The sequence below is a fragment of the Crocuta crocuta genome, unplaced genomic scaffold (assembly GCF_008692635.1).
Source record: "Crocuta crocuta isolate KB4526 unplaced genomic scaffold, BGI_CrCroc_1.0 scaffold16, whole genome shotgun sequence".
Classification (NCBI taxonomy): domain Eukaryota; kingdom Metazoa; phylum Chordata; class Mammalia; order Carnivora; family Hyaenidae; genus Crocuta; species Crocuta crocuta.
In genome coordinates, this window is record NW_027531893.1 from 1,143,188 (window position 1) to 1,170,573 (window position 27,386).

Below are 27,386 nucleotides of genomic sequence, written 5' to 3' on the forward strand. Positions count from 1 at the left end.
TGGTGCACACGGTCAAAGTAGAACAACAGTGGACCCCATGTCCCCATGTCTGTCTCTAGCAATCTGTAGGACATTAAGACTTGCCTTCTTTGCTTCATAAATTTTTATAAAGTTTGGCTAAAAAAATGAAATCAATATAGAGGATCAGAGCAGCCTTGGTTGAATTCTGGCTCCATCATTTATGAGCTATGAGAAGTTGAGCCAATTTGTTAATGTCTCAGTGCCCCTTTTTTTATCTATAAAAGAGGATAATATGAAAAGGAAATAATATAAAAAGGGGATAATATATATTGGATATTTTCCATTTTATATTATTCTCTAAGAGTTGCTGATTGTTCTTTTGCTTGTATGTACCATAATATGCTTATCTCGCCTTTAATGATTTTTTTTCTATAAAGATACTTTGAAAACCTATGAAGATCTGTACTTGTATAATTTAATGTTGCATAACAGAAATGTGTTAGTTTTTTTTTTTTTTTTTAATGAAGTAAGGACTAAGAAGTGGTTGAACATAGATCAGTGCAAAGGATGCCCTGGTAAGTTGGTCTCTAGAGAGGAAACTTTATGCCAGGACACTGCTCCATCATACTTCCTGTCAGAACGGTGTGTCCTTTGGCTCCTTTTCCATGGGTTCTCCTTACTTTTGTTTTGACTCTACAGAGGAATCTTTAGTGAGGATTATCTTACTTTTAGAAAACAAATTCTAGGAGGAGGTACAAGTAGAGATTTGGTTGAAGAGAAGGGTCAATTAAGATTATAAAGGAATTAGAGGGTATTTATTAATTCAACCAGAATTTTTTTTTGAATATGCCAGATACAGTGCCAAGTGTTTGGAGAAAAACAAGGATGTGTAATGGACACAATTCTTCATTGTTTCAGTTGTATTTAAGTCTGGTTGGAAATAACAGAGTAAGCAATTTATAATGACTTAATTAAATGTGCAGTTAGTTTCCTTATCAAACAAGAAGCTGAGTCCAGATGGTGACTCCACAGTGCTCTCAGAAACCCAAGCCCTCTAACTTTCTCTTCAGCCATCTTTAGCCTTTGACTTTCATTCTCATGCTTGTGGAGTCTTAGAGATAAAATAGCTATGTCGTCTCCTGCATTCTCTTAAAAAGCTTTCTTGTAAGCTTTCTCCAATGGCTTCTATTATATATACATGTATGTATAATGGCCTGAAACTTGTCATATGGCCACCCCAGCTAGAATAAAGGCTAGGAAAGCTGAGCACATCACATAATACAAAATAAGGCCCTTCTGCAAAATCAGGCCCCTAAATATGAATAGAAGAAAGAGTGAATATTGGGTTGGCAACAAGCAGTCTGCCACTCTTAGTAGAAAAGAGATTATCTTATACTGTTGCAATGCTATGTAACAGAGAAAGTTCAAAGTATGCTATAGCTGTGGAGAGATAAGAAGCCTAAACAGTAATTAAGAATAAAAGTAGAAAGGTACAGAGACTTGATAAAGGCAGAAAGGCTATTTTCTGCTTAAAGACAGAAAATGGACTGATAAGGTAGGAATTATGGTAGTAAAAAGTGTAAGCAAAGGGAGGTTTATATTGTCACAACACCATTGTGATCTTTATTTTGGACTCTGGAGACAGGGAGATAAATACCAGTCTTAGAAAAAAAATCTAAGTTGGTAATTTTAAGAGTGTTGAAGTAGATTTAAAGAGAGAACCAAGGTGACAGGATCATTCATTCAAAGATATTTATATCTACCTTGTGGTGTTGAGAGACACATATATGTAAAAGACCCAGATTGAACCTTCAAGGAGTAATTTTTTGTTTTTTTGTTTTGTTTTGTTTTATCATGGAAAGACTCCCAAGCAAATAGTGAAATTCAAGGCACAATGAACTAAATATTCCAATTAAAATACATAAAAGTACTAAGTACCTGCAAGGAGGAGAAGGTATTAGCTTGGACTCAAAAGTCAGAGGAAGAGTCAGGAAAGGCCTCAGGTTTACAATGTCATAGGAGCTGAGCCCTGAAAGATATTAGACAAAACTGGGAAGAAATATACTGTGAGCTGAGAGAACTGATATATGAAACTGAGACATGGAAGTGTTTTTCTTTTTTTACTTGGCAAAATATATCTGTGACATTTACTAGAACTTGATTTTCTTTTCTTTTAGGGATATGAACCCTCGTTTATTCACAAGATCAAACACAAACATATCCTGGCTAAGAACTATTTTTCTCAAATTCCAGTGCTGGCTTCATTTATACTTGATAATGGTGAGATAGATGAGATCAGAAAGAAATATCGCTCAGACATAGCACCTAAGATTATAATGTCCCAGAGGCCTCATCCCTAGAAGATCCAGGGGTATTTGATGATCAGCATTTTTGTCCACTGCTAATAGAGGAATGCACCATGCAATATGGAAATAGAATTTTATCTTTTTATTGATTTTAATTGTGTTTTGTTTCTCATATTATCATACATTGTATAAAAACAAAGCATCCCTATATAAAATGCTTTATTGTTACACAATTAGTTATAAATTGAAATATAGTTTTGTTCCTGAAATTAATGTTGTAAGGTAAAGAGGACATTTTATTCTTCACATTTTTTTACATTAAAATATTTAAAAATTTCAAGTGCACTATAGGTAAAGCCAGCAAACAAAAGCTAGGCTCAACTTTTAATTCAAGTAATTTATTTCGGGTTAAATGTAGTTATAGAAGAGTCAAAATGTGGATGGGAGGAAACAGAATTCCCTTTTTAAAAATCTTTACAGGTAAGACAAAAAATGCTATGTTTAATACAGTGATACAAATCTTCACTTTTTATCTTCTACTTTTACCTTCTGTTCTTCCTGAGATCCCAGTAACACAACTGGAATTATTTATAAACAAACAAATAAATGCACTCTATGCTGAAAAACAGGGTAAACAGTAGAACTGTCTTTTATCCTGTGGGAATAGAACTGCTAGGAGGCCAATGATGAAATTCTGTAGGAAGAATAAACTTGGTTAAGGAAACTATAACAACCCCTTTCCCCAATAAGCCAAAGGCATAACCTTAATAATCACAATAATCACACGCATGTCAGAGACCTACAGTGATGAATAAGGGTGTGTGAGTCAGTCTTAACAGGAGATTGATGGCACACTCAAAATAGGAAAATTCAAGGAGGGTTTATTTACAAAGGGACTTATTATAAAGTGTGGCCAGCGTGTAGGGAAACTAAAGGAATAGTGCAAGAACCCTGGGCAGGTAGGAGATAAGCTATCTCTACCCCTGGCCTCAGATGAACATGGGGAGGGAGAAGGCTGAGGAAGCAGAATGTAACATAGATAATAGAGAGGATCAGAAAACAGCTGTTGGGGCACCTGGGTGGCTCAGTCAGTTGAGTGTCTGACTTCAGCTCAGGTCATGATCTCAGTTTGTGGGTTCGAGCCCCTCATCAGGTTCTGTGCAGACAGCTAAGAGCCTGGAGGCTATTTCAGATTCCGTGCCTTCTTCTTTCTCTGCCCCTCCCCCACTCATGCTCTGTCTCTCTCTGTTTCAAAAATAAATAAACTATAAAAAAATTAAAAAAAAAAAACAACTGTCAAGGGATAGCCAATACTATGTAATCTCAGGAACTGGAGAAATAAGTACTCTGAATACTCTGAAACATATACTTTCTCTCTCCAGTCACCTGTTTGCATTTTCCATTGCTAGAACTCAGAAGTAAAGCAGGAGAAATAGAAGTCTGTTGGCAAAATTCATGCAGCTTTGGGGCAAAGAGTGGAGTAGTTAACAGGGAAAGTGGATCCGGATGGCTGAACAGAAGATATCTCGCTAGAGAGAAAGAATTTAAAGTGAAGCTCTATAACTCAAATAGCAATATTTACACACACACACACACACACACACACACACACACACACCATAATTAGAGGGGATGGGGGTGAGGGGAGAATTTTTCTCCTAATTCAAATCAGTAGATTGTCCAAACAGTAGCTGTTTTCTTAAGTTTAGTGATCAAGGAATTCAATCTAAATATGAATATTTGTTCTACATAAATATTTGCCAACATTTCAGCAGCCTATTTCCTAGGATATCTACAGTTTTTTTAATTTAGCAAGAGCATGGTACATTGTAGTTATTTTTAAGGAACTAAATATCAAGGAGGGAAATGCTATAATGCTGTTATTTTCAAAGTTTCATGGACAATGCAGACATTCTGGGAACTTTCTAAATGGTAAATTACAGATGGGGTTAGATTGAAGAGCATTCTGGTCACTGATAAACAGGTAATAACCTAAGGCAGACAAGAGTGGATTTACACTGGAATATAAATGACCAGATTTTCACAAGACAGTGCAGGAGAATGCCCCGTCTTAGAGATGGAAGGACTGGGGTGGCAAGCCACAAGGGAGAAATATTCAGATAAGGGCAAATAAGGGACTTTGAGAATTCCTCTCTTTACCCCAAGGGGAAGCAACTGACTAGATAGCGTTTGCTCGTAGTATGGAAGATTTATGGAATACAACAAGGAGGGTGGACCAGCCAGAGCAATTAAGTTCATGTATGGAAAGGGACAGTACCTAAAGGGTTGGGATAATATCCATTAAGCAGAAACTAGCTCAACAGCAGAGAGACTTTCCCCAATAAAGTCAGCTATTCTGGTAAACACTTTTTGACCCTTCTAGAACTATTCATTTTACACAACTATCTGAAAATCCACAGTAGAAGGGGCTAGAAGAGGTATCTGGCTAGAGAGCCATCAGCTGGGAGGAAAGTTAGGTTGCTACCCACTAAAATCCTAACTCCAGCCTACTGGAGAGCAAGGACTCATTGAGCAGGTAGGTTCTCCCACTCACGTAGTATCTGCATTCCTTGAGTATATGACCTGATGAACATACTTCCCTTGGCCCACTAACTACTGAAGCTGTGGAAGGCGTTTCCTTCTTTCTCCTTTATGAAGACAGTATCATATGGATAGAGGCCTAAACAATATAACAGAACAAAATTTTAGATCCACATATTGCAAAAACAAGCTGATCAAGAATAGTCACTATATATATAATATATATAATATATATTATTAAGGTTATATATTATATATATAAAGATTTAAAAAATAAAAAAGGGACTCTTCTGAGGAATGAGAACAAATAAACATTTCACAAATGATTAGATTCATGTTAGGGATATTTGACAGCACTTTTCATCCTTTGGGGAAAAATTGATACTGGGAAACAATTGCTATTACACAAAATAAACAGTTGCTAAATTACAAAAAAGAAAAACAAAACACGTAAATGGCAATGACCAGCAGGTTTGGTTCTTGAAAGATGAAGCTAAAACAGAGATTTGATGGATTAGCTCAAGATACTGCCCTAGAATTCAGAGGAAAAAGACAAAGTAATGAAATAGATGAGCAAAAATAATAATTTTAACAACCTTGCTATATCTACACTAGAATTAACATAAGCCTAGAATGGAGTAAAAAGGAGAAACAATTAGCAAAGAGAGATTTAAAGCCAATTTTCCCAAGCTAAAAAGATAAACGACCTTATCTGTATAAAGAATCTACCAAATACTGGGAAAATTAATATATAGACACAATCTCGTGGTATTTCTGAATTTCAGGAATATTGGACAAATTCTATAAGCATGCAAGTTGGAGGGGGAAAGTAGCCACAAGAAAATAAAATCAATAGCAACACCACAGATTTCTCTTCCCCAACACTAACTGCCAGCAGGAAGGCACATTTCTATGGAAGGATTTTGAATTTTGAGGGTAAAAGAGATGATCTAAGAATTTTACTTTTGGGCAAATATGTGTGAAGATAGCAGAAGGACATTGTTAAGCAGAAAGCACATCCTGAATCTCTGTGTCCCCTTCTGTACTCCCGCCGACCTTAAAACTATGGAAGTAAGATATGGGAGTGATATTGTGTCTGAGAAAGGGCAGTGGGCACTGCAAGCTCAAGATCCTTTCTAAATGATCGTTTGTGTGGTTATGAAACAATGTAATGAACAAAAATAATTCCTCAAATAAAAATCTCTACTGCAAAAAAAGAAAAAAAAAAATCAGTCTACCAAAATAGTACCCTGACTATTCCAATAAACTGTCTCTTACAGGAGGGTTCAGAGGGATAAAAGTGTTCCGAGTCTTTTTAATGGGAGAAGGGTCAACAGATAGGTAAGAAAGTAGATATTAAAATACTTAGTTAAAAATTTAAAGACAAATAGTAGCAGAATGAAAATTGAATTATAAACTCCATATTTCCAGAGACAAAAATGGGACAACAGCAAACTTGAGAACTATTATGAAATAAAGTGTTTTTGTTTCGTTTTCTAAGGTGAGCAGGAAGGAGTGCATATGAGAGAAAAACCAGGTTAAGAACATTACAGTTCATAAATTCAGATTTATTTATTTAAATTTAAATTTATTTAAATTTATTTATTTATTAAAGTTCTATAGTAAAGGATAGTTATGATCATAGTATATCAAAAGAGTGAACTACTTGCTATGTACCAGATATATACCCCAAATGAAATGACATATTAAGGTTAAAAATAATGATACTTTGTAAAATGGAAATAGCCATATGTAAGTAGACAACAAAAAAATGGTGGCAATATTAATTTCCTGGATGAAACTGAGAAGAAAAACTGCAGAGCAAAGAGAGTTGTTTTGTCTTGAGAAATTGTTATTCACAATATAAATGAATAATTGATCTCTATGTTAGACACAAAAGGAAGTTTAAAAAAAGTCATTTGAAAGATAATTCTCCATAGGCTTCTTGCACTTCTGAATGTCTTTTGAGCAGAGGTAGTAGTTTTCCTTTTTTTTTCAGACCTATTTTGAAGGATGTTTGTGTAGCAAGCAGTCTTGGAATATAGGGATAGTGTTTACTCTTCACTATAAAAGATTCAGAGTCTCTAAGCCCAGGATTTCTACCCTGCAAAGCAATTCACTGTGTGTGCATGTGACATTTGTACCTTGTACCACCCTGGTGGAATTAGGGCAAAATGCTGATATTCTGGCCACTGCTATTTCTGTGAACAATAAATTGTGCTTCATCCCTGACCTAGGAGTCTCATGTTTCCACTCTCATCTATGAAGTTCCGGCCCACAAATTTGTTAGCTTGTAATTGGGTAGCGTCTCAGACCCTTTGCGGTTCTTGACTCAGATAACCTTGAAAATGAAAAAAAGAATAGTGAGTCAAGAGGTAGAAAATGTTTCTTCTCTCTTTCCAGGAGTACCAGGTGACTGATTGCAATTCTTCACCCTCTTGAAATGTGGCAGGATTTATCTTGATGAGGTCCCAATAGTTCATTTTTGCTTTTGATTCCCTTGCCTTTGGAAATGTGTCGAGTAGGAAATTGCTGCGACTGAGGTCAAAGAATTGTTTCCTGCTTTTTCCTCTAGGGTTTTGACGGTTTCCTGTCTCACATTCAGGTCCTTCATCCATTTAGTTTGTTTTTGTGTAAGGTGTTAGAAAGTGGTCTAGTTTCATTGTTCTACATGTTGCTGTCCATTTCTCCCAGCGCCATTTGTTAAAGAGGCTGTCTTTTTTCCATTGGATACTCTTTCCTGCTTTGTCAAAGATTAGTTGGCCCTATATTTGTGAGTCCAATTCTGGGTTCTCTATTCTATTCCATTGGTCTATGTGTCTGTTTTTGTGTCATTACCCTACTGTCTTGATTACAACTTTGTAGTAGAGGCTAAAGTCTGAGATTGTGATGCCTCTAATTTTGGTTTTCTTCTTCAATGTAACTTTGGCTATTTGGGGTCTTTTCTGGTTTCAAAGCTTCTGCACTGCAAAGGAAACAATGAACAAAACTAATAGGCAACTGATGGAATGGGAAAAGATAGTTGCAAATGACATATCAGCTAAAGGGCTAGTATCCAAAATCTATAAGGAACTCACCAAGCCTCACACCCAGAAAACAAATAGTCCAGTGAAGAAATGGGCAGAAGACATAAATAGACACTTTTTAAAAGTATAGTTTATTGTCAGGTTGCTTTCCATATAACACCACTGCTCATCCCAAAAACTGCCGTCTTCCATGCCCATCACCCACTTATCCCTCTCCCTCACCCCCCATCAGCCCTCAGTTTGTTTTCAGTATTTAAGAGTCTCTTGTAGTTTGTCTCCCTCCCTCTCCTTAACTATTTTTTTATCCCGTTCCCCTCCCCCATGGTCCTCTGTTAAGTTTCTCCTGTTCCACATATGAGTGAGAATAGACACTTTTGCAAAGATGATAACCAGATTGCCAAAAGACACATGAAATGATGCTCAACGTCACTCATCATCAGGGAAATAAAAATCAAAACCACACTGAGATATCACTTCATGCTGGTCAGAGTGGCTAAAATGAAGAAATCAGAAGACTAGATGCTGGCGAGGATGTGGAGAAACAGGCACCCTCCTACACTGTTGGTAGGAATGTAAACTGGTGCAGCCCCTCTGGAAAACAGTGTGGAGGTTCCTCAAAAAATTAACAATAGAACTCCCCTATGACCCAGCAATAGCACTGCTAGGAATTTACCCAAGGGATACAGGAGTGCTGATGCATAGGGACACATGTACCTCAGGGTTTACAGCAGCACTTTCAATAATACCCAAATGGAAAGAGCCTAAATGTCCATCAACTGATGAATGGATCAAGAAGATATGGTTTATATATATGATGGAATACTACTTGGCAATGAGAAAGAATGAAATCTGACCATTTGTAGCAATGTGGATGGAACTCGAGGGTATTATGCTAAGTGAAATGAGTCCGGCAGAGATAGACAGATACCATATGTTTTCACTCATGTGTGGATCTGCAGAAATTTAACAGAAGACCACGGGGGAGGAGAAAGGGGAAAAAAGGTTACAGAGAGGGGGAGTGGCAAACCATAAGAGGCTCTTAAATACTGAGAACAAATGGAGGGTTGATGGGGGGTGGGGGAGAGGGTAAAGTGGGTGATGGGCACTGAAGAGGACACTCGTTGGGATGAGCACTGGGTGTTGTATGGAAACCAATTTAACAATAAATTATATTTAAAAAAAAGAAATGTGGCAGGATTATGTAACACTTTGCCCAAAGTGTTATGCAAGTAAAATTACTCTTGTGTCACAACTGAGCGTTGAAAGAACAAATAATTCTAAAGGAATATCTATAGATACTCCTCTAAGAAATAGGAAAAGAATGAATATTCCCCAACTGATGAGGCCAACGTATCCTTGATACCAAAATTTGACAAGGATAGTACAAGAAAATGACAGGCCACTTTCACAATGACTATAGATGCAAAAGTCCTAAACTAAATATTAGCAAATAAAATTTAAAAACATTTCAAAAGTAAATAATGGCTTTTGCTGGATATTCTTCATTTGCTTCTTCAGATCTACCTTCCCCCCTTCCCACTCTGCCATGTGCCCTTAGCTGGTCTTTATACATACATCAATGAGTATATAATGTCCTCCAGTTGCATCCAGTTATTGGGAAGCATCAGCAGGACATCTGAGGTCTGGAAGACAGTCGGAGGTTGGGTATGTATTCTCCTGTCTTCTCTCTGATTTTTGGTCTGTTGTCAGTGACTGCATTTATCTGCCTAAGGCCATATCTCTTATTGTATAAAGGGTCAGCCCTTCTACTCTATAGCTCTCTTTGAATTCTAAGATTCCTTTTTTTACTCCTTCGGCTTCTAGGTGAATTGCTTTCTTTTGTAGCGAGGTTGAAAGTACTTCACTTTTGTCTTTGGATTTCCTTAAACAGTGTAAACAACCCTTTTCTAAATACTTCTCAAATTAGCAGTTGGAATGTGCCTGCTGGACCCTGACAAAAAACAGTAACTGGTACCAGGAACAATCCCAGCAAACAGACTTTAAAATGGAATCTAGGCTTGGGCTGCTCACATATTTGAAAAGCATATGGATAACCTCCTTGCCAGGGGGATATAGGACACTGGTAATGTGCACCATGTGGTAGCATCATGATAACTCAAAATATCACAAGTGATGGCACAGAATGGGGTGCATGTGGAGGATAAACATAAGGAGATCAAATGGCTGAGCCAACTAGTCACTTTGATGACAAAGATTGTGGCATAGGATGGCACTTCCTACAGCTGGAAGGGTTCATAAAGATAGATTGAAAGCTTCAAAAAGATAGATTGAAAGCCTTGAAGGTGCAACACAAGACCCAGATTGAAATTCAGAAAACCTTAATGATAACTCTAAAGAAATTACTTAACTCCTGCTGCGTGTACCTAGCAGATGTAGCTGGGGACTACGGGCTATAGGCTGACTGTAAGGTTTACAGAGTTATATTGTTAATATAGTGTGTGTCCAGGCTAGATCGCCTTAAGGTGAGGATAGTGGTGAGGAAGAACAAACAAGGTATGGTCTGGTAGGGGTTAGCCTATATACTGAAAGTGGTGTAAGATTGTGTCAGTTTTTACCAAGAGTCAGGGGAGCATGTATAAGAGTTTATTTTAAGTCTATGAAACCAAAAAAGACAAAATGGAAGATTGTACCAAGACAAATTCATGTACAAATTCATGAATTGCCTGGAATTCAGGATTTACTGTGTTGGCCTGAGGCCCTGTGAACTGCTACATATGTTACCTGAAGCCTGGACTAGAAAGTGGCCTGTATCAATGAGCTCTAAATGCAAGAACTTCCCTATAAAATATTACCCAGAAAATGGGTAGTTGCGGTGGATCTATTATGGGTGACTTTCTCAGATACCCCTTAGAGGGTCAGTACTCCACAAGAGTATCTTCATAAGGCATTAAGAAATGAATCGTGAGTGTATTACCAGCTTCCCTGAAAAGCTGGAGACGACAGTGTGCATACTGTTATGGAGTTTGATAACCTGATTTGATGGGAACAATGTGATCCCCAACACTAAAAGCCAAATGGTGAAGCTTAACCATCAGAGAAAAAGAGGGCAGCATTACAATAAAAAGCCCTAGGAGCAGAGTGATTTACCCTGCAGGGATTTATAAGGATGATTAAATGATAATCGGCTCCGCGGGGATGAAATGGACATTTGTATTCATGTCCGAGGGCTCCTGTAACAAATTACAACAAACTGGGTGGCTTCAAACAACAAGGATTTATTTTCTCACAGTTCTGCAGGTCAGAAGTCTGAAATCAGGCTGTGGGCAGAGCCTCACTCTCTCTGGATGCTGTGTGAAAGAATCTTTTCTTGCCTCCTCCAGTTTCTGATGGTTTCAGGCATTTCTTGGCTTCTCTGGCTGTATTATTCCAATCTCTGCCTTTATGGTCACATGTGGTTTCCTTCTCTTTATGTGTCTGTTTCTATTCTTCTGCCTCTTATGAAGATACTTATCATTGGATGATTCACTAAGTGACTACATTACTAAAAAATATCCATAATAAACTGTGTGTTATCAGATTGNATATGTGGAAACCTTCTCTTTATGTGTCTTCTCTTTATGTGTCTGTTTCTATTCTTCTGCCTCTTATGAGGATACTTATCATTGGATGATTCACTAAGTGACTACATTACTAAAAAATATCCATAATAAACTGTGTGTTATCAGATTGACCCAGTCATAAAGTTGAATGTACACAGCATCCTTCCATTGTGAAGTGGAAATTGTATATCCAAGAATGCCCTCGTAGCTTTGGAAGTTAACAAGTAAACCACATGAAGTAGATACTTCAGACTCCCATGTTATATGTTCCTGCTGCTTTCCCACTTACCCCTCAACAAACAGCTATGGCCTCATGGACAGTTGCCTGTGACCACTGAAATGGAAGAAAAGAAAAGAACTGGTTTACAGAAGGATCTTCACACCATAGTGTCAATAGATGGCCCAGTTCAGGGAAAGGTTTGAACATATACATACTGTATACGTACATACCGCTGTATTATAGCTCCACTTTGGAAGGCCATGGAGGACACTATAAAGAATTCTCTCGCAGGGAAGAATTTCAAATGGTACATCTTGTTATACACTTTTTGTGCAATGGGACATAGCTGGTGGTATAGATCTACAGAGATCCATAATGATTTTGTAGAACAGTACCTATAATGTTAATGAACTGGAAAGAGAATTAGAATAATATTTAAAAATTGATGGCAAGGCGTTTGGGAGGGCTGGATGTGGGTAAGCATGTGCTATGTAAGTGCACTCCAGGTGGCATCCACTGCAGAGACTGCTGTCAGTAATCAAGCGGACATGGTTATTCCTCCTATGTACCTCAGTCAGCTTCTTTCACCAGATTTCTGGTGTTTCCACAATTCATTTACAAACCAACCTTGATAGTATGGATGGAACTCATCTGTGGGCTTAACAACAGGGATTTTGCTTCACCTAGTCTCATTTGGCTACAGCCACAGCTGGGTGTCTAATTTGCCAATAGCAGAGAACAATAATAAGCCACAAGATGATAATCTTCCCCAGGGAAACCAGCTGGCAATCTGATGGATAGTTGAGTATACTGGATCTTTTTTTTTTAATCAGGGAAAGGGCATTCTCATGAATATAGATATTTAATATGCATTATGGATTTGTCTTCCATACTTACAGTATTTCTGTCCACACAATCATTCGTGGATCTCTAGGAAGTATTGCTTTATCATTTTGGTGTCATGTATTACACTACCTTCAACCACAGAGTCATTTCACAGAGTGAGACATTGGGTTCATGCTCTCGGAATTCACTTGTGTTACCATGTCCTTACTACCTAGAAATATCTGGCTTGAATAAATTCTAGAATGGCCTACTGAAGGATCAGTTATGGCATCCTCTGAGTGACAATACCCTGAGGGGTTGGAGTGCTGTCTTATAGGATGCAGTATATGCCTCAAATCATTGGTGAGTATGTGTTGTCTCCTCTAGCCAGCATGCAAAGGTTGGGAGAAAATGGGCAGAGCTGGCTGGTGGATGTTGCTGTCTCTCCTCTCCTAAAACTGCGCAGAACTGGGAACAAAAGATAAAGCTGAGTGTGGCCCCTTTCACTGTTATGACATGTAATCTACATAAGATGATCACTTTTCATCCTTTCAACCTTGTACTCAATGGATTTGCAGATCTTAATGCATGAGGAAGAAATTCCTCAAGGTATCACAGTATTCCCACTTAACTGGAATTCAAGACTCACAAAGCACACTCTGTGTCTAAGTGAACAGGTCATAATTTCTACTTTTTGTAGGTTGAGAGCTCTACCAATACCTTGTTGAGAAAGAACATTTTCACATTTTTTTTCTTGGTTTTAAGATTATTTTATTCTCATCAGATCTCATAGGAGTCCCTGGCAGCTCCAAATGATACTCCAGATAGTATGCTGTGGTGCCCTACTAGAGGCAATGCAACATGTTGCTTTATGGGAATAAGGTATCACTCCATAATGGGCATTATAAACATCACTTTGGATTCTCAAAACTGTCACACATTGTATTTTATATATGTCACACATTATATTATATATATATGTAAGACTTTCAGAGGGAGAACTGAAAGGTTTATTTAAATAATGTATTGGGGGCTCAGTCGGTTAAGTGTCCAATTCTTGGTTTTGGCTCAGGTCATGATCTTACAGTTTGCGAGATGGAGCCCTGAGTTGGGCTCTGTGCTGTCAGCTGGACCTGCTTGGGATTCTCTCTTTTCTTCTTTCTCTGCCCTCTCCCACTCGCACTTGCTCACTCGTGCATACACCTGTTTTGTCTCTCTCCCTCTCAAATAAACTTTAAAAATAAGACTCATATACTGGATGCTCTTTGCTTGAGAAGAATATATATTCTGTTGGATGATGTAGTCATAGATATCCATTATATGCAGCTAATTGGTGGTGGTGTTGAGTTCAACTGTGTTCTTACTGATTTTCCGGATGCCGGATCTGTACATTTCTGACAGGGATGTTGAAGTGCCCAACTATAACAAAATAATCCTAATTCCTCCCTACCATCCCTTATATGATTGCTGTCATTCATTTCACTTACATATAAGCATACATAAACATATATATGATATATACAAACACACACAATCAGATGCATTTTGCTACTGTTTTTTAACAAAATGTTATCTGTTAAATCAATTAGGAGTGCTGTTTCAGTAGGTTGTGACTCGCTATTTGCCTGTCATTCTCTCCAATATCAGGGGCAGTGGCTTGTCTGTGACCTTACTTCTGTTATGGACCTAAGAAGAGTTGTTGATTTTTCAGTTGGCTCAGTTTTCTATTTGTTAGGACAGCGTGGGTACTTCGAAGCTTTTTTACATGCTGTACCAAAAGTCCCCTAGATGCTCTTGGCTTGGAAGGAATTATAATAATCCTTTTACCAACTTAAATTTAATGTAGTGCAGATTTTTAAAAACATTTCTTATATTACACATCTAATACATCTAAAATAGATTAAAATATTACCAATAAACGTCAACTTAAAAAACATACCTATACTCAATTTTCAGTCTTAATGATTCAGGAAGAAATATTTGCACTACAGTCCCTATGCGTGTGCATTTATGTAATCCGGAAAGGAAAATACATACTGAACTAGGAACTTCTCAAGATGAATGGTTTGTGATAATGGCAGTGTCTGCTTTTCATAGTGTTATTATGGACAGCTGTTGCAAGGTGTTTGTGAACTCTTCATTGAACTTGACCTTCTTTCCTTCATACAGTGTAGAGTTAAATTACAGTTTCAACAAATACATGCTAAGAGTGATTGTTCTCAGATTCTAGAGAGCTGATATATTTGCATTGTGTCTAAACTAAAATTAAGAGCATATCAAAAACTGAATTGAGCAATATTTAATTATTGCTCGTTCTAGTGACTTGGTGTGAAGATCAATATAGGGGATGCAGAAGCAAACGGACTATATTTTTCTGACTCTCCAATAAGGTAATGCACTGGAGTTTAGTATTTCCTGCTAGTATTGGATTCATGAGTTTAATTAGGTACAAGAACAAGTAAGGAAAGAGGGAGACTGGATTATTTTATTTTTCCCTAATAGCTCTTCAAACTGTTATCTACAGTTATAGATATGCATTTTCACATGCTGGATATTCCCCTTGTTTGTTTTTTCCTACGTTCTCTCCCAGGCCTCTACTTATTCTAATCTTATTTTATTTTTAAGTCCAGCCCAACTAGTTACTATGCCTTAGGGCCACAATGTTAAGTAGAATACTATCCATGCCCTAAAGGAATCCATGTAGTTAGATGGACGAATAATAGCGATCTCTCTGTGCACTCACATCCATAAAGTAGGCAACACTTCAGCACAATTGTTAACAATTAAGACTGTTTATGTAAAATATAAGGGAAGAGGGAATGTTAAGTGTTTGCTAAATGAAGGATTAAAGTTTGCTGCCTTTCAGTGCTTTTAAAGACAGCATAATTTTCTTTTATGATTTCATATGCAGTATTTTGTTGGGGGACACGCAGAATTAGGTCTTACCCTCTAATGACTGGTCATTTGTTTTTAGTGACCTACATGCCTTGTTAACTGTAGAACAGTGCCATGGCTCTGTGGGCATTTGTCCAACAACCAACGTGTGCTAATTTGACCCACAACTCCTCCCTTATCTTTACTGTTTCTTTTATTCAGAACTCTGCTTTAAGCAGAGCTCTGCTTTCTACAGCTGAATGTTCCAGGTATATAAAGTGTGAACAACGACTGTGATACTTTGCAGCTATGAACTTTACAAGTGTTCAGGAGGTTATTATGAACTTCCTGTGGTGCTTCCTCAGAAAAAAACCCATCTTCACAAGAGCTTTCTCTACAAATTGTTTGCTTGGTTTTCTCGTCCACTCAGCTTGGCTCCTTATTAATGCTGTGTTTGGCAGCTTGCAGTGGTCTTCCCAGCCTGCATTTATCTCTCCCAAGTTAGAAACAGCTGGGCAATTTTAGGAAGAAGACAACTCACTAATTCTCTCTTTTCTAATTTGTAAAACCAGTAATTCTCTCAAACCTTAGGATACTGGTTTGGCTTTGAAACAAAGAACTATATATGGTCTTAAACTTTCTAGGCTTTATAACTTACAAATATCCTCTTAATGTGAAAGTTTTCAAAATACCAGTTATTGGAATAAGAAATGTTATGTATTGTGATAGTTCTATTTTTCCTTACCTGTTTTTAAGTTGATATGAATAAAACTAACTGGAGTTGGTCTCACATTGTAAGAAATGATTTCATTTGTATTACACACCGCAAGTAGCCAGAAAGATCCTTGAGTTGAAAACCATTTTTAAGTTGCTTTTGAATAAATAATAAAGAATTCTTATCTGTTAAACAAAAACCCCAGCTGTTTTATAATATAGTAACAACATATTTTTGTAATTGTTTTCTTTGGAGAAAATTCTAGAGATATTAGCTGTTTTTAGAATGAATTTAATGTCTGCTGTTTTTTTCAAGCTTTTAAATTACATTATTATTTGACTGAACTGAACTCCTCTTGATCCACCTTTTAAACCATATTTTCCTTATAAATAACTGTTAGGGAAAAACTTACTAAGTAAGCCAAAATGCCACAGGCTGGCCAGGCTCCCTCCAGGTATCGAAGTGGGGGAAAGGAAAGCAGCCTTGGATAAATGGCTTGACAAATTATAACAGCCTTGACAAATTATAACAATGTTTTGTTTGTTTTAAAAACAAAAAAATATAGTAATAAAAATTACCCAAGAAATATTACCCAAGAAATATATTTAAAAACCTGTGACTCACATAAAGGATCCTCATTCCCCCAATATACCTATAGTTGCCATTTTTATTTGCAATGGTTGAAGTGTACATAAGGAATTTATTTTTATTGCATCATTTCATTGTTGAGGTAAAATTTATAAACCGTGAAATTCATAGATCCTATGTGTATAATTTAATGGATTTTGAAAAGTGCATACACCTGCATGACCACTATGTTATAGAACATAGACATTACCTCAGAAAGCAATTTTGTGGCCCCATACTCTCAGTTCTTACCCACCATAGACAATCCCATTCTGACTTCAGTCATTAAAGATTAGCATTGCTAGTTCCTGAGTCTTATAAAGAACTCTTTTGTGCAATATAATATTTTTGAGATTTGCTTTTGTTGTTGAATGCCTAAGCAATTTGTTAGTATTTATTGTTGAATGATATTTTATATGGACTCTTGCCGGGCTTTTTAGGCTATTATAAATAAGCTGCTATAAACTGTTTTTTTACTGGGGCGCCTGGGTGGCTTAGTCGGTTAAGCGTCTGACTTTTGCTTAGGTCATGATCTCGCAGTTCGTGGGTTCGAGCCCCGCGTCGGGCTCTGTGCTGACTGCCAGCTCAGAACCTGGAACCTGTTTCAGAGTCTGTGACTCCCTCTCTCTCTGACCCTCCCCTGCTCACGCTGTCTCTCTCTCTCTCTCCTAGAAATAAATTTAAAAAAAAAATAAACTGTAGTTTACCAAGCCTTTTTCTGAACACATACTTTTATTTCTATTGAGGAAATACCTAGAATTGAAATGGTTAGGTTGTAGAGAAGATATATTCGCAACTTTAGCATAATGGGGTAAACAGTTTTCCATAATTGGTAATATTATATTACATTCCACCAACCACGTGTAAGAATTGTATTTGCTCTGAACCCTCACTAGCAGTTGGTGGTATAGGTCTCTTGTTATCTTATTAGATGTGAAGTGGCATCTGATTATAGTTGTAATTTACATTTTCCTGTTGACTAATGAAGAACAACTTTCTATGTTCTTATTGCATCATTCTTGGGCATTCTGTTTGAATGTGTTTCACCTATTCTTCAATTGGGTCACTTTTCTTGTTATTTAGGTATAAGTGTTCTTTATACATTCGGAATACAAGTCCTTTGTCAGATACATATATGGTGGCTATTTTCTTCCAGTCTGTGGCTCTTTGTTTAATTGTATTGTGTCCTTTCATGAGTAACAGTTTTTAACTTGTGAAAGTCCAGTTAATCAGTTAATTCTGTGGTGGTCAGTGCTTTTGTGTCCTAAGAAAACTTTGCCTTCCCTCAAGTTTAGCAGGTATTATTTCTTTCTACTTACTTGTAGCTTTGGCTTTACATTTAGGTCCTTAACTCATCTGAGTGAATTTCTGTATATTAAGTGAAATTGGGATTAATTAAGGTTTCTTTCTTTATTATTTTTTTTTAATGTGTATCTCTAGCTGCTAGGACCATTTGTTACAAGGAATTTCCTTTCTCCCTTCTTTTATTGATACTTTAATTGATTGTATGCTTTGCTGTCTACTTCACTGATATCTGTTTTCTCCCTTTTATTGGTACTTTAATTGATTGTATTCCTTGCTAGTAAACATTCTTTGTATGTCTACTTCATTGATATCTGCTCTTACTTTTATTTATTGTTTTATTTATTTTGGGTTAATATGCTTATCTTTCCCTGGATTCTTCAAGTTTCTACTTGAAGTCTTTGATTCATATAACAAGAATTGATTTGAAGTCTTCTATTCATATAAGCATTTCATGCTATAATTTTCCCTCTAAAGAATGCTTTAGCTATACTCAACAAATCTAAGATGTTGTCCTTTCAACATCAATTTATTTTATAAACATGCATAATAGTCAAGTCTATTTGACTCTGTGCTTATTCTATTCTCATATAACCTAAAGGCACATTTCAAGAAGAAAAGTTTGAGGCAGGTTTCTATTCATGTGCAATTATATGTATCAATGCATAATTTGACTTTGGGCATAAAAATGGCTTCATCTAGATAAATATATGAGTATATCACATCAATCAAATTTATTAGCTTTTTAAGACTACTCAATTTAAGAAGTAAGAGTATTCACTCAAAGTAAATTTATTTTGGTAGTTACTCATTTATAAAATCCAAATGATGAATATCCTCAACTTTTTTTTTTTTTAATGTTTTATTTATTTCTAGGAGAGAGAGAGAGAGAGAGACAGCGTGAGCAGGGGAGGGTCAGAGAGAGAGGGAGTCACAGACTGAAACAGGCTCCAGGCTCTGAGCTGGCAGTCAGCACAGAGCCCGACGCGGGGCCCGAACCCACGAACCGCGAGATCATGACCTAAGCGAAAGTCGGACGCTTAACCGACTAAGCCACCCAGGCGCCCCGAATATCCTCAACTTTTAATATCAAATCAACTCTAAGATTGCTGCCTTTTCTTTCGTTCCCTCTCTCTTGTTCTGTTCTCTGAATTGTTCTGATGATACATTATGAGGAAGGCTGAATATGCCTCAGAAAAGTTCATATTTGTTGAAAAAATTGACCATATCCTTGGGAAGGAGTGCTAATCAAGAAACAAAATAGTACACTCTGTGCAATGGTCTGTGTTTTTATTTGCCAGCATTACTCAGAGAATGATAGCCGTGTTTCACCTGTCCAGGGCAGAAAGGCCAAATAGCATTTCTGACTTTAATATTTATTACCCACAGTATGTTTGTCTCCTATACTATACATGCACATTATGTAGAGTAATGTGGCTAAGCCCATAAGTTGAACAGGAAATCAAACTTATAATTTTATAGTGCTTCCATACATGTCTTTTAGGCTGGAGTGCATACACATACCACAGCTAAGGAATTAGAAGGTGTCATTGAAAGGTATTGAGGTACATTGGAAGAGACTCAGGTTTTCATCTTGATACTGCATTTTACTGTATTTGATTTTGGATGAGTAAATTACTTCTCCATCTTTACAATGAACCATTTGGCCCAGATAATCCCTATGGCGCTTTGCATCTCCAGAATTTTAGGTCTAGGTAAATGCAAACCAGATCAGAATTTGGATATGCTCAGCCGAAGGGTAACATCTGAAATATTTCATCAGTGTTCTTCAGCAGTGGCTGCTAATCCACTCCCCAAACAGCATCACAGAGGAAATCTCTGATTCTTAATCATTTCGGTGAATGCCTTATGGAGTTTATGGAGGAAAAGCATTCAAAAGTTTGGGACCTCATATATCTGGATATCTGGTTTCCCAAGAGTTTCAGACTGTCAATCTAGCCTACGCTCAGCTTGTGTTAGGATTTGTTACTCAGTCATTATAATCATCTAGTTTCCAAATTCAGAGAATGAATAAGACTTTTCAAATGACTATCAATTATACCTATTATTTTTCACATAGACTTTTAAAGACTTTTTTTTTACATTTTAAACCAATAGGCCCAAAGAAGTCTATGAAATTAAATAAATATTACTGATTTCAAGATACCTTTGCCAATACAATGTTTTGGTTATTAATTCTTTTATTCTGTTACATACTTTTTAAAAAAATTTTTTTTAATGTTTTATTTATTTCTAGGAGAGAGAGAGAGACAGCGTGAGCAGGGGAGGGTCAGAGAGAGAGGGAGTCACAGACTGAAACAGGCTCCAGGCTCTGAGCTGGCAGTCAGCACAGAGCCCGACGCGGGGCTCGAACCCACGAACCGCGAGATCATGACCTAAGCGAAAGTCGGACGCTTAACCGACTAAGCCACCCAGTCGCCCCTGTTATTTTTAAATATATATATATTTTTTCAAAACTGAAGACTGCAGATTATGGATCTAACTCATTCCTTTGTGATGGCTATGAGAGGCGTCATTCAGCCCTCTCGCTGTGGGGAGCACCGTCAGGTCAGCCAGTAGCCCCAGTCGCTGCTCTTCGGATCAGGCGCTGACTTTCCTTGGGCAGCACCCCACTGGTGGTGGCTGAATAGTGCCCGCCCATTCCTGTGAACACGGGGGCCTCTAACACGCAACTTGGGACTCCGTGTCCAGAGTTAAAGCTTTCTCAGAACTGCTTTGCAATCTGAGGCTCTTCTTTATTCTTCTTCCTTCCTCTTCTCCTTTCTAAGGTGTCAGGACTGCATTGTGCTCCGAAGCCTGCCCTGCCCGCGCCTCTTTTTCTTCTTTTTCTCTCCAGAGGGTTTTGTTTCCTAATAAATCTCTTGCATGTTTAATCTTGCCTTGGCGGGAGGACCTGAAGTGACATAAATTTTTGTATAATGTCAGCCATCCAGTATAATTAACAAAGCCAATCTTCAGAGTCAACACAATCCACCAGATTTGACTTCATTCCTGTCAGAAAATCTGGTTTTCTTTTCCAATTTACATAAACATTGTAGTATGAGTTTTCAGAATATAATAAAATTACCTAAGGGAAATTATGGAATAGAGCTCATAAAAGATTACTGAAAGCAGTCAATTCAAGATTAAGATGACATAAGAACTTATATAATTAATGTGGCTCCTTGATGGCTTAGCTGGTTGAGTGACTGACTCTTGATACCAGCTCATGTCATGATCTCACGATTTGTGAGATCTAGTTCCAAGTCAGGCTCTGCATTGACAGTGCAGAGTCTGCTTGGGATTCTCTATCTCCCTCTCTCTCTCTACCACTCCCCTGATCATGCTCTCTCTCAAAATAAATAAAATTAACAAAAAGAACTAATAGAATAAATACTAATGTAACTAATGTAATAAAGTTCTTGGAAGATCATAAAAACAATAATAAATTTATAAGTATTATTCATTACTTAATTTTTAATAATGCATCGTATAAATAGCTAATATAACTTATTTATGAAGCAAAGATCATGCTAAAATGCATAGTATTCCTTGAGTAAATCAGTATACATGCATATATTAGACTGTGAGGTTCAGCTTTTGGAATTAACTAAAAAAGAATTATGTATGGAAAGTCAGAAATAACTCCAGTAATTTTTTAATTTGTTTTATTAATTTCTTTTTTTTTTTTCATTTAAATCCAAGTTAATTAACATATGGTGTAATCGCGGTTTCAGGAGTAAAATTTAGTGATTCATCGCTTGCATATAACACCAGTACTCATCCCAACAAGTGGCCTCCTTACTGCCCATCACTCACTTAGCCCATCCTCCCACTCAACACCCCGCAGCAACCCTCAGTTTATTCTCTGTATTTAAGAGTCTCGTATGGTTTGCCTCCCTCTCTGTTTTTATCTTATTTTTGCTTCCCTCTCCCCCACTTTCATGTTTTGTCTCTAAAATCCTACGTATGATTGAAATCATATCATATTTTTCTCTGACTGACTTATTTTGCCTAACATAATACACTGTAATTCCGTCCACATTGTTGCAAATGACAAGATTTCATTCTCTTTGATCACTGAGTAATACTCCAGTGTGTGTGTGCGCGCGCGCGTGCGTGCGTGTGTATACCACATCTTTATCTATTCATCAGTCCATGGGCATTTGGGCTTTTTCCATACTTTGGCTATTGTCTATAGTGCTGCTATAAACATCAGGGTGCATGTGCCCCTTCAAATCAGCATTTTTGTATTCTTTGGATAAGTACCTAGTAGTACAATTGCTGGGTCCTAGGGTAGTTCTATTTTTAAGTTTTTGAGGAACCTCCATACTGTTTTCCAGAGTGGCTGCACCAGTTTGTATTCCTACCAGCACTGCAAAAGGGTTCCTCTTTCTCTGCATCCTCGCCAACATCTGTTGTTGCCCAAATTGTTAATTTTTGCCATTCTGACAGGTGTGAGGTAGTATCTCATTGTGGTTTTGATTTCTCAGTAATTTTTTGAATATTAAGATTAAGCTTTTCCTGGGGCACCTGGGTGGCTCAGTCAGTTAAGCATTTGACTTCAGCTTAGGTCATGATCTCACAGTTCATGGAAGCCCCACATTAGGCTCCACACTGATGGTGTGGAGCCTGCTTGGGATTCTCTCCCTCTCTTCACTCTCCGCCCCTCCCCCACTGGTGCACATGTGCTTGTTCTCTCTCTTTCTCTCACAAAAATAAATAATAAATAAATAAACTTTAAAGAAAATAAAAAAGATTACACTTTTCGTATGTATTAGCAAAAAAAATAAGAAGTATATACTGCTAAACACTAATTGATCCAGCAACTACAATTTTTATTTTTTGTATTACTAATAGAATATGATAAGTATTAAATATTTTATAAAATAAACTAAAAGAATAAATATGCCTGAAGTGAAGATTTAGTTACATATACATATTATATATACATATGTGAAATGTATATAATTTCATAATATGAATTGACAAAATACATATACAAATATATACATGCATATATACAAAATATATATACATGAAATGTATATACATTTCATCATATAATTTGACAAAATATATTCTTAATTATATTGCCCTACTATATGCTTTAATTATACCAAGTTTAAATGATATCACATTAAATTGGCACTTGCAGGTTTTATTCCTTGTAGTTAGAATGGAATGGTACTAGTTCTTTGGTTTTGGGGAGGTACTTTTCATTCCACCTAATCACTCATTTTGTGGGTGAGTATTGGGAGAAATGGAAAAGAAGTGCTCATGCTTAAGTGAAAAATAATCCATATCCACCTCTATGTTTTCTTTCATATATTTATTTGCTTCACTTATATGTTCTTTAGCAATTAATTATTTTAATAGTTTAAGGATGCTGAGATTAAAACTATTAAAGGGAAATCATCACTCTGATTAACCATATTCTCCAATTCTCCAACATACCTGATTTTAGATCATCCTGACAAGCACCAAAATACCCAAGTTCTTCATTTTTTACCTACAATTTATGTAAGACACAGGAAGGCGGGATACTGTGATGAAGATAGGTTTGATGTGCTTTGATTACTCATTAAATGAGGTTCCACAATAACAGTATTTGTTATTGCCCCTTAGTTAATTGCCTTGGAAGTTATTGCTCCTTGGAACAATGTACACAGAGAGATTCCTAATGACCAAGGGTATGAGTTATGGTAGGAAATGGGATATTATGAAGAGGGAGATGAAAAATAGAATCTACTTGGTGCTAAAGTACAACTGCATGTTGAGAGTATGAGAAATTAATTCCTTTAAAACTTTGTGTCCTTACACCCCTTAAAAAATCCTCCTATGCCCTCCTCCCCCAAGGCCATACGTTCTTCAGGTTGAAGATTGCTGACTTTTTCCTCCTTTCCCAAGGAGGAATTTGCTGGCCTTTAATTCTTCTCGTGCAAAAATTCTGGAGCCATCGCTGGCCTAAATGCTGGAGACATTTGAGGTTATAAATCCAGAGTACAGTAAGAGTAGGCAGGAGAAAAATGGAGAGAAAAAAATTAGAGAAGAGGACACAATAAAGAGGAAAGATGCCAATCTCTATCTATAGAGGGAAAGAAAGCACACAAATATACACACAAATAAGGATGAAGAGGATGTATCAGCTAAGAAAATAGATATAATGGTAGGTTTAAAAGTACTTGGTTAAGATAACTGGTTTGTATTTTGATGTGAATGTTAGGGTGGGTTATAACTTGTCTTTGAAATATCCGCTGATCCAATTGTTCCCAAGTAGAGGGCCCATTGGAATCACCAAAGGAATTTTAAAAAATACAGCGTACAATCCTTTTCTAGACTTACTGAATTTCTGGGATAGAATTCAAGATGCACTTTAACAACCTATTTGTGTGTATTATTATATTCTCACAAGACACCTTCCAGGTCTAGGAAACTGCAAACACCATGTGGGGACACTGAGGGAGGATGATAAAGAAAGGATTTTTTTTTAATCTCTGGGAATTAAAAAATGAGGAAATAATGCTAGAACTTGCTTTTGTGAGTATATTTAAGAAAGAGAATCAAGAAGAGGACACAAGAAGTGACTCAGACCTCTCCCGGTTCCTGACATTTGAGGGACAGTAGAAGAGAAAGGTTTAAATGGGCGAGCTAGGGTTCAAGAGGGACTGGACGGCCAGGAAACAGTGTGCACAAAGGTCTGGAAACATAGTGGTCAAAATTGAAATCACTGGGAGATGAGCTGTGCTAGCAGCAGATTTCGTCCGCTTCAGAAATACGCCTGGACCTAGATGGCTCTTAGGATTCTGCCTCTCATCTTTTAAATCTCAGCGTAGAGAGGTCACCTGGATCCAGCCCTCCCTTTATTCCACCTAAGTCACTGCTTCTAGTGTTTTATCTCCTCTATCCATTGCTCACTCTCAGACTCCACTTATCATCTCATGATTTTCCTCCTCTCTCAGATTTCTTTCCAGTGTCATTCACCGTCTATATCTGCTTAGCTTTCTGTTTCCATGGTGAGTCTTATTTTTTCATAATTGATGAAGATGAATTCTTGTTACCAATCCCGTCATTGGGGAATGCATTGGTTACCCGGAAGAGCATTGGGAATAGACACTGGGCTAGGAATCAAGAGCATTTTCCTATTTATCACTCTAAAAAATAGAAGTGACTAATACATGAATGAATACAGATTCCAAAATGCTTTCACTCATGAAACCCCGACACTTGCACTTCTTCTTCTTCTTTTCTTTAATGTTTATTTATTTTAGAGAGAGAGAGAGTGAGCCAGGGAGAGGCAGAGAGAGGAGACACAGAGTTCGAAGCAGGTCCCAGACTCTGAGCTGTCAGCACAGAGCCCGACATGGGGTCTGAATCTTAGAAACTTGAGATGACCTGAGTTGAAGCCTGATGCTTAATCAACTGGGCCACCCAGATACCCCAGGACACTTTCACTTCTTAATCCCTACTGCAATCTGCAAGTCCTCCCTGCTAAAAAATTTCTGTTATTTAACCAACTTCTGTCATATCACAGACCAGGCCTATGTCCTCTGTTCCACTCTAAAAATAGAAAAACATTTTTACCACTTTTTTGTATAATAACCTCTCAGTTGATACCTAGACATTGCACAGTTAACTTTTTTACCCAATGTTGATTACTTGTTTCCACAGCTATTATCATAAATTTTGAAATATCCTTACAAAGGGATATTCAGCACTCCGTTTAACTCCAGCTTTACTATATTGATGAGAAGAGCCATAAATCGGTTTTCCCCAAAGGCTATTCTTGATTTCAGGTGACAAAACAAAGGCTACTTGCTGTAGGTATATTGACTCACGCCTGTTATTTCTTCTTGAGTCCAGGTGGCAATCGGTTCCTCTGTAAATCCCCCTCTTCTGAAACTAAATGTTCAGAAAGGATATCTAAACTGATGTAAGGCTAAGTTTTTCCAGCACAAGTCATTTCTCAAAGCTCTATGCCACGATTCTTCATTCCAGCTATTAAAATTCATAGCAGCAAACTCTGTGAACACTGGATCTATGTGGGCTGGAGGTAAATTTAGGCCTTAATAGAGGATGTCACTCACAAGGCAAGATAATTTAAAGATGGTCTCTTTGCATTTGAATTTTAAAGTGCTACAGCAGGAAGAAAGAAATGTTGCCAGTGTAAATTTACGTATGCTATGCCTTCTGAAAAGTATCTTTGGAATCAACATATGGATCACAGAGATCCTATAATAAGCTCGGATAATGGAAAAATCACTTATTTTTATCTCAGTTTATTTTTAAAGATGATTTTATACATTTTAATACCCCCAGGAGCCAAAACTGTATTTCCATAGGAGAAAGACATGTATGGTAATCCAAAAGCTTGAAGCCAAGTATCTGCCCCCAAACTTAAAGATACAGGATGATCTCATTTGACCATCTGGGAAAATGATATTAAATAGATAAATTCCAAACAGTGGCCATGATCTGCAATAGTAATCTTTTCATTGTAGTTGTCTACTGTCTCCCACATAGGTTCGCAGGAACAACTGCAAAGGTAATTGTGGCACATATAGGCATAGAATATCCAGTTACATTTAAATGTTTATTCGTTGTCTTTTTATTTGTTAAATCTAGCAACTCTATTGTGGAGGTAATTCTTTGGCCTTATGTGCCTCATTTCATTTGGCAACAGGCAGAGAATTGGAGACTCTCTCTCACTAGAACCAGAAAAACTATTCAGTATGCTCTATTTTTAATAAACTTTCTTCATTCTCCTCCCCATGCCTTTCATTCTCAAAGCTATAAAGCTCAGCAAAACCGAACCAAACAGAAGATGGCAAAATTCATTAATGGTGTTTTAATTTCACTCTTATCTGTGCTTCTCTATATAAATAATTTACATTAGTATAAGGACTTTAACAAGACAAGCTGTTTCTGTTATGTTCCAGTCAACTTACAAAGCCCCACTAGAGCAATAGAAGGTATCCTGCTTCCCGATCTCGATTCCCTGAGGTTCTCTGTCAAGTGTCTTACATTTTTAAATAAATTAAGAAAAGCTATGTGCTAGTGTTCCTGTTAACTAAGCCAGGAAAGTCAACTCTCTGGGTCAAGAGGGGCGTCACAATCCTGTTTCCTATTGATGTGGAAATTACATCTTGTTCTTGGCAAGACACCAAGGAAAACAAGCCTGGATTAAGGTCGGGGAGAAGGAGGGAATGAAAGAGTGTTGAATAAGGGCTGGAGAGGAGCTGAAGCAAGCCTGTCATGGGGGAGAGGTTCTTTGGAAAGGAGAAGGGCACAGCCATCTCCCTCCCCCTCACTGTCCAGCAGGGGGCAGCTGTTTGAGTGACACCATTGCTGGGCTTGCCAGGCTGACTTGGATTCCAAGCTCTTTAGTCTTCCTGATGTTAATTTTAGTTGCCACGTCATCATTCTAAT

The 27,386-nt window shown here is 37.3% G+C and overlaps 1 protein-coding gene across 1 annotated transcript in view; it reads left to right on the top strand.

Moving 5' to 3' along the window:
* The window catches only part of IQUB (IQ motif and ubiquitin domain containing), a 55,189-nt gene extending 52,773 nt beyond the window's left edge, over positions 1-2,416 (top strand). The window contains exon 13 of the mRNA XM_077773250.1: positions 2,139-2,416. Within this exon, the coding sequence (XP_077629376.1) occupies positions 2,139-2,321 (183 nt within the window). The 3' untranslated portion in view covers positions 2,322-2,416. The remainder of the gene's footprint in view (positions 1-2,138) is intronic.
* Positions 2,417-27,386: the final 24,970 nt, after the last annotated feature.